We start from the raw sequence: 8,475 nt of genomic DNA on the forward strand, positions 1-8,475 counted from the left end.
AGCAGAGAAGAGGGCGGAGGGAAACATCAGACAGGGTAACTTATGACAAAACTATAATAATTTATGATCTATGAAGGGTTCATGAGGGAGGGGGTGTGGGGAGGGAAGGGGAAAATGAGCAACCAATATTAGGGGCTAGAGTGGGAGGCAAATGTTTTGAGAATGATGAGGGCAACAACTGTGCATATGTGCTTGACACATGGATGGATAATTTAAAAAGAAATTACCACCACCAACAACAAAAAGAATGAAAACAATCCAACTTCTATAAGAAAAAAGAAAAGAAAAACCTGGACCCAAAGAGAACCCATCAAGAAAGTGGACTCGAGAGCAGTTTGCTTTAGTTGGTTCCCGTTGTACAACAAGGCAGCGGGGTGGGGGTGGGGGTGGGAGCCGCTTGCTAAGCGATTGGCACTGGGCCCGTATGTGCTAAGCATCCTTTGGGGGTCTGGGACTGCTTGGCCCATCCCTTCTTGTTGGCAGATTAATGGGATACAGCCTTGTTAAATAACTTGGCAGGCAAAGGACACACTGTGATTCCTTCTTTTCATTTTATGACACTCCTGACAAGAGGTTCTCAACCTTTGCCTTATACGTTCTGTTGCCATAAAAAAATGAGTATCTTGTACTCACATAGTAGATTAATTGCACGTGAAATGCCTTTAAAACCCGCAAGCCTCACAACGATGCCAGAGGTGATGAATCAGGACGTTCCTGGGCCTCCGCTCTATTTTTTTTAAGGCGAGAATGGTCATTTCTTTGGATGAGTAGTCACAGCCTCAGGAGGACTTCAGCATGGTCAGTTTTGACCACCTGCATACTGTGTGGGGCGGAGACGTGATAGTGTATAGTGAGTCCCAAAGCTAATTCTACTCTTCTGCCCTGGTGACCGTCTCCCTCTTTCCTTAGACGTTTCAAGGCCCCGTCCATTGCGGGAGTGGGCGGGTGTGGTGTATTGGTGGGTGAGGTACTACTAAGTGAAAGTGATGAGAAGGTGAATTTCTTCTGATGCGCAGCTTCTCAACCTTGGCATCAGTGACACGCGGAGCCAGATGGTTCTCTGGGGTGGGGACTACCCTGTGCAGTGTAGGTGTTGGTCGTGTCTTTGGTCTCTTCCCAGTACATGGTAGTACCACCTCTCCCCAAATTGTTACAAGGAAAAAGGTCTCCAGACATTCCCTTAAGTGTCGCCTTGGGGCAAGTACAATCGGCCCTAGTGGAGAGCCACTGGCCTAAGAGATAACAGAGGGGGTCGGGGCGGTGTTTGCTGCCTTGTTTTGGCTCATAATGACCCTGTCAGGCTTATCCAAAAAAACCCTCAATGTTGGAAAGTCCTGGAAAGGAGTGTGTTTATTTCTGGACTCCTCCTGTTACTAGGTGTATAACATTAAGTTAACTACCCTCATGGATTAAATGGGATACTTGCCTCGCACTTATTGTGAGACACCACATCGAACAAAACATCTAGCTTATCAAAGGACCCATGGCATACCCGCTCATTAAAGAGGGCAATCATCATTGATTCCAATCATCCCAGCACAGCATGTTGCCCAGTTTGGGTGCTTGAAGTATCAAGGAGCAGAGAGGAAGTTGTCATTGGAGAGAGAAAGGCAAGAAATTAGCATGACCTTATGGATATCAGGAAAAGGAGCTTCTTGATGCTTAAATGTTTCTGCTGGAAAGTCATAACTGGAGAGGTTGTGGCCTCTCTTTTTTGTAATTTTAGAATTTTTATTAGGGTTATATTTTGGGTGGAGGGCTCTCTCTCTTTTGCCAAAAGGGTCTTGAATAGAAAGTTGATTTTAGAATCACCTCTCCCTACATGCATTTTAAGAGCCCCTCCCTGCCTTCCTAACACAGAGTAGAAATAAACGTGAAAAGAGTAAAATGGTAAGAAGGAGACAAATCGATGGTCCAAATCAAACTGATCCTAACCATCAGTCCACCTCGCTGGTTGATGGATCCCAAGCCAAGTCCAATCCAGTGGCTGTTCAGTTGATTCCAACTCCTGGTAGGCTCACGTGTATACCAGAGTAAAGCTGGGTTCTGTAGGGTTTTCCATGGCTGCTTTTGCAGAATTAGAGGGACAGACAGACAGGACAGTCTTCCGAGGCACCTCTGGGTGGATTGCAAGTACCAGCTTTCCAACATTTAATTGCTGGCACCATGCAAAGCCTCCAGTTGACGGACAATTTCTCAATATGCTGTGTAGTAGGACCCGAGGCCTAGGGCAACAGTAGGCTATGGCCTATTGTTATTCTCTCTCTCTTCGGCCTGTCCTGAGTGGGGCACCATCCTTCACACCAACTGGACCCCCTGATTTTCTTGTCTTTGGTCCAGGTCTCCTTTCAAAATGAATATTCCCTTTCTGACTTTCCTTCATCCCTCCTTGGGTCCCACCTTTCCGTATATCCTCCTCAAGGCTCTCCCGTCACTGAGGAGTGATAGACAGGGAACCAGAGGAGCTAGCGAGTAGGATGGCCATTCCATCGGTAGCACCCACCGAAGAGTTGGTACACTAACAACTCCCCACTCCTGTAGGGAACTTTTTCCCAATACTGCCTTCTCTACCAAAGCACACCCCTTGTATCCCTCGCTGTTGTCGGCATGGGTGGGTGGAACGAATGGTGGCATTTCAGGTCTCAGGGCCCTGGCACAGCTGGGAGGTGGGATTTCCTTCTTCACTTGTAAAAGAGGCGTGATTTTGGACAAGGCAGACCTCAGCTGCTCCCCCAAGTCTCCTCCCTGATCCTGGAGTTTCATTTCCTTGGTTCCTTCTTTGGAATCCCTTAAGGGGTGGGGTGGGGGTGGGGACTGCCATGAGGGACAACTCGAAACTAAGTTTAGTCTTTATGTAAACTCTGCTCCGTTTATTTATACTGTAGTGTAAATAAAGATTCTAATTGGTACCATCGCCTTGGAAAACTGTTTGGCATTGTCCTGTGGAGTTGAAGATATGTTTTGCATGCCGATGCAGAAGTCTATTTCTAGGTTTGCACCCTATAAAAATGTGTGCACACATTCCCAGAGCGATAGAATAAGGACTTGCAAGCAGTATGGCTTGTGGGAGTCCCGAACTGTAAATAACACAGAAAATGCCCATCAGCTGGTAGAAATATAAGCCGGGGGGTGGGGGGCAGGGGGAAGCATACAGCAGGAGGCTGGGCTGCAATGAAAGTGAGCAACTACCTATTCCCCACAGCGGTGGCGAGGGGAGCTTGTAAAACCATGAGTTTCCCAAGAGAAGCCAGATATATTAACAAGCACACAGGTCTTTAAAGTTAGATGATGGACAACACTAAATTCTATTGTTTGTGGCTGGCAACCTGCCTCAGAACAAGTGGTTCTCAGTCAAGGGCGAATGTACCCCTAAAGAGCCATTTGACAATGCCTGGAGAGAATTTGGGTGCATTGCTGCCTCAGAATGCAACGGATGGCCACCCCCAAAGAGGTATCAATCCCCAAATGTCCCCAGGGCCTGGACTGAGAAGTCCTGCTCTAAAAGGGAAGTGGGGACGTGACTGCCATAGAAGATAAGAGAGGGAGAGGCTGAGAACGCAGCTGAGGGAGATGGGAGTATCAAGTGCACTAGCAACATTCTGTTTCTTGACCTCAGTGGTGTGGAGCTGGATGCAGGCAGACCTCAGAAATAGTGAGGACTCCATTCCACCATCACAGTTCATTGAGTCACCCGGTGGCTTTTGGTTTCCCAACACAGATAGAAGTTGCGTTGACCCGAGAATGCAGGCCATGACGTGTGCGATTGTGTGACGAATAAGTTTGAACTATTGGGGAAAACCATGCTGATAGACTTACTCAAATCAGGGTGCCCAGAATATGTTATGAAACATATTTTTAAAGGAACATAACAAAACAATGCAGGGTCTGTGATGTGCCGCCCAGTGAAGCGCAGCATAAGTGAGGCCTGCCTGTCCATGGTTTCGGCAAAGTCATTAAGGTGCATATTGGATGTTGTCCAGTTTTTTAAAAATCCTCTTAAAAAATCATCTTCTTGTGTTTCAGGTGAGTGTATACCCAGCAGATGCACACTTTCTATACAAATGGCTCCCTGGCATTGGCTCCCACTGGCAGACTGTCTCGGCGGTCTCCTTATTTCCGTGCTGGCAGTTGGGTCGCTGTTGATTTTGACTCCTGACCCCGCTTTGCCTTCTCATCTTGGCTTTTGGGTAAAAGTTGACTGTTGGTATTGGGCTGAAAGGCGACTTGACCTCCAGGAGTAACTTGCCATGCCAAGGTCAAAGGGTCTTTTAGGGCAATAGACTCAGGGGTTCCTCTATCGGTCCAGTAGGTTTGACTTCTTAAATGATTTTCTCTTCAAAGTGATGCTGGTGCAGTAGCTTGCTGAGATTGTATTTGAAATATCTCTCCTGGGGTGGGGTGGGGTGGGGATTATAAGGAGTCCTGGTGGTGTGAGCATTAGGTGTCAGATGGCTAACCGCAATGGTAGCGGTTCGAATCCACCAGCTACACCTCAGGAGAAAGATGAGGCTATCTGTCTCCACAAATATTTACAGGCTTGAACACCCTGTATGTGGTCATCGTGAGTCGGAGTTTATTAGGGGAAAACTATAAACTATAAACACTCCCTCTTACTGCCATTCTGACTCGTAGAGCTGCCCCAGTGGGTTTCTGAGACTGTCACTCTTTCCGGGAGTAGAAAGTCTCATCTTTCTCTCGAGGAGTGGCTGGTGGTTTTGAATTACTGACCTTGTGGTTAGCGCCAATGTGTAATCACCCGAGCATTAAGAAAAAAAGAAAATGAAAAGATTAACCTCAAGGGAACATTAGCTAAGTATACTCTTCACTAGCAAATTAGGTTCCTTTGGGCCCCCTTAAGTATCCCCCATGGCCCCCCGACAGCAAACTTCAATTAAAAGCTCCTTGCAATGTAGGAGCCATGGTGGCAAAGTGAGTTACATCCTCCTCGATTACAGGGAGCAAAGCATGCTAATATGTAGTTTGGTAGATGTTTAACAAAACCTGTACAGCATAGGCACTTATATTCGGTTATAATTATTTAATAGGGATATTAATTACAAATTTTATTCATTTCCTCAACATGCATTGAGGAGTCACTTGTAAGCACTACTCACCTTGAAATGTTCCCCAAGTACCTAAATGAATAATGTGGGAAAGATCCTTGGAAGTAGAGATGGATATGCCAATCAGATATTTCTCTTCCCACAAGGACTAATATCTAGTTCAAGGGAAATTGGGTGGGGGATTCGGACTGTGGAAGAATTCACAGACCTTGGAACATTCAGCATTGTTTGCCAGGTCCCTGCTTGAGCCTTGAACAAATGGACAGAGTGTTGGAGGGCTGGGCGATTCACTGCATTCAGTTTAAGAATCTGCTAGCGAGGACTGATCATTTCTTCAAGGCTCGGCTGTACCTCATAGAAAACAAAACAAATGTGTAAACACAGCAACACACCCCTATTGCACTTTGAAATTTCACTCTGACCTAGCAATGAAAATTTGTCCAGAAAGAATGCTAGAAGGCAGAAGTCCTTCCTAAAATGTAAGTATACAATTTGGAAGCGAGGGATTATTTTTGGCCGACAATAATGCTGCTTGGTGGCTTTAATACATTTTTCACAGGCAGAACACAAACGAAATCTAAGCTGACCCAATTTTAGCGTGGCGCTGACTTACTCACAGGTATCCATCAAAGAACCGAAGTTAAGGGGTTTTCAACCCAGAACCTCACTTTGTATTGTTGGCATATATTTAAAAATAAGTAGTTTCTGGGGGTAGGAGCTGGGTAGGTTTCCAGGTATGGGGTTTAATGGCAGATGGAATAAAGAATCACAAAAGGTCACTTCCTGTATTGCAGCCAGTCGGGGTCATGCCATCTCACTAAGTGCACGTCATGCCATCTCACGCACCTGGCCTGGCTGCCTTCTCTGAAGGGTACAGTGTGGCTAAGATTACTACCTGGATTCTACCTCTGAATATTCTAAGGGCCTTTGGTGATCTAAGGAGGCTCTGGGGGGCACAAATGGGTAAGTGCTACTTAAGGTTGGAGGTTCAAACCTACGCAAAAGTGCCTCAGGAGGTGAGCACCAGTGATCTGCTTCTGAAAGGCCAGAGTCACTGCTTTGCTCTGTGCAAGTGGTGTCGCCATGAGTCCGAATAGCAACTGACAACATGCCCTGTTCAAGACACAGATTTTCCCACAAGTTGGAAGGTCCCCTTGCACCTGAGTCCCTGTCAGTCTCTCCCTGCAATCCTCTTTGATGCCTGGCACCAAGTCTTTCATTCCCGGTCACTAATAAAATACATGGGAGTGCGGGGAACTCTGTTTTAGGTCTGGTTTTTTTTCCCTCTCTCTGTCTAAGATAGGGCTTGGCTTTGCATCGCTGAGTGAAAGACCCCAGTGGGCCTCTCCCTCACACACTATGGGGAGTGACTGCCTGAGGGGGTGCCTGAGGGTGCGGGGAACCTCCTGCCTCCTCTTCACTCTGTATCTAGGTGTGGAGTTACTAGGTCATAAGTTAGAGTCAGTGTTATTAGCCATAACTAGACAGTTGGCCCACCAATTGTCTAGTGTCTAGCAGCTGTGATACCGAGTGTTTATATTGATATTTATTTTTTTCACTGGCACTGCCTTTTTTTTCAGTTTTATTGGTACTCCACCCCTATAGTAGACACTTCAATAGTTCAACCCTGTCAAGAATCAATAGTTCAACCCTATCAAGAAGAGTTGTACAATCATTATCACAATCAATTTTAGAACATTTTCTTCTTCCTCGTACTCATTATTATGTGTAGTTATTTTTTAATTGTTGCAAAAATAGACACAAAACATTGTCCAATTCAACAATTTCTACCATGTATAACTCAGTGTTAGTGATTTTACTCTTCGTGTTGTGCAATCATTATTGATATTATTTTCCAAATTATTCCTCCACTAAAGTGAAGGAGCCTGGTGGCGTAGTGGCTATGGGTTGGGCCAGGATCCAAAAGACCAGTAGTTCGAAACCAGAGGCTATGTAAGAATGCTGGGGTCTCCTACTCTCATAAAGAGTTGCAGTCTTGGGGCAAGTCTACTGTGAGTTCGGTTGGTAGGTTTTTGTTTATGTTTGGAGTGGATAGTGCACCTACTGAAATTGTAAGTGCTAGACCATGGGGGCCACATTCAGTTTAATGTCACTCCACTGCCATCTGGACTTCCTGCTCTGGCCTCAGGCCCTGCCGCTGGCTGGGGTGGGCTGGGGGAGGTTGCAAAGTATTTACTTCTGTCCAGGGTTGGGGAAGGAACATTCTTCACTGCCCTGTTACAAAGTGCATGCACATACTGGTCGTGGGAGTGGGGGTGGGAGTGTCCTCCCGGGCTCAGAGGGGGCTCAGTTTGAGATTGACTCGTGAGCCCGGTGGGTGCTAAAAACGAGTTGATTTTTGTGTCTGCATTTGCATTTCACGCGCCTCTGGCTGCTGTGTTCACATCTCCCATGTCATTTTCAAGATTTGCGCCCAAGAGCAAAGGCGTAGAGGATCGCACCCCCTTGTAGATCAGCCAGTCTCCTAGACCAGCCCTCCCTTCCAGGGGATCCTCCATCACACACTGAGCACTGGGGACCTAGTCTTCCAGGCCAGGGTCCAGCCTGGCTCCCTCCCTTCCGCCCGCCCCGCCCAGCTGCCCCTCCTCCCCCAAAGGACTCTGTCAGGGGCTGCCTGGGACTGGCAGGCTCCAGACTTGCTCAAAGTTGGGGGAAAGTCTCTCTCTGGGGAGCCCCAGTTCGCCTGGCTTGGCCCGTGGCGAGACGCCAGCAGCCCCAGGTCTTGCTCGCCGCTCGCCGGGTCCCCGGAGCCGAGCTGGCCTCGTGGCTGGAGTGGGAGCGCTGGCCGAACCGCCGCCTACACCTGTCGTGACCGCTTGGGCGCTGCTGTCCCTAACAGTTGGAGGCGCAAGGGGCTGGTCCAAGGCGGAAGGCAGAAACGCCGCCCCTCGCGCTGACTTGCAGCGCCCTCCTCCTCCTCCCCCGCCCCCGCCGCCCCTGGTCCCTGGTCCCCGGCGGCTCCGCAGCGGGACGCGGGTGCCCAGAGCCAGGCAGGCGCTCCGCCGCTCGGAGCAGCTCACGCCAGCCCGGCCCGGGATGGCGGTGGAGTAGGGGGCTGGTGACAGGCGCCGCGACCGAAAGCTACTCCTCCTAAACAGCGACATGGGGGACCCAGTGCGCCGCCAGAAGCCACAGCTGCACTACGCGGTGAGTATCGCGGCGTGCGCACAGGCGACAGGGGGCGCCACTGACTGGAGGGGTGAGGGGCCCCCGCGGCTCCCCGGAGGTACTCGGTGATGGTGGTGGTCCTGGTAGTAATGGTAGTGGTGGTGCCGTACTGTGTGCCCCACCGGAGTGAGTGTCACCTGCTCTGGAGCTTGTATTGTGGTCACCGCCCCGGGGCTGGGTTTTTGAGCCCAGAGCTCCTGGGGCAGGCGCAGGCCACCCCATG

General features: G+C 48.9%; 1 protein-coding gene across 1 annotated transcript in view; it reads left to right on the forward strand.

Moving 5' to 3' along the window:
• Nucleotides 1–8,065: 8,065 nt before the first annotated feature.
• Nucleotides 8,066–8,475, forward strand: part of ARHGAP6 (Rho GTPase activating protein 6) — a 266,673-nt gene continuing 266,263 nt past the window's right edge. Inside the window, exon 1 of the mRNA XM_045290758.1 lies at nucleotides 8,066–8,231. Coding sequence (XP_045146693.1) covers nucleotides 8,187–8,231 — 45 coding nt within the window. The 5' untranslated portion in view covers nucleotides 8,066–8,186. The remainder of the gene's footprint in view (nucleotides 8,232–8,475) is intronic.

The sequence above is a fragment of the Echinops telfairi genome, unplaced genomic scaffold (assembly GCF_000313985.2).
Source record: "Echinops telfairi isolate 266 unplaced genomic scaffold, ASM31398v2 ScPeMD7_53;HRSCAF=182, whole genome shotgun sequence".
Taxonomy (NCBI): domain Eukaryota; kingdom Metazoa; phylum Chordata; class Mammalia; order Afrosoricida; family Tenrecidae; genus Echinops; species Echinops telfairi.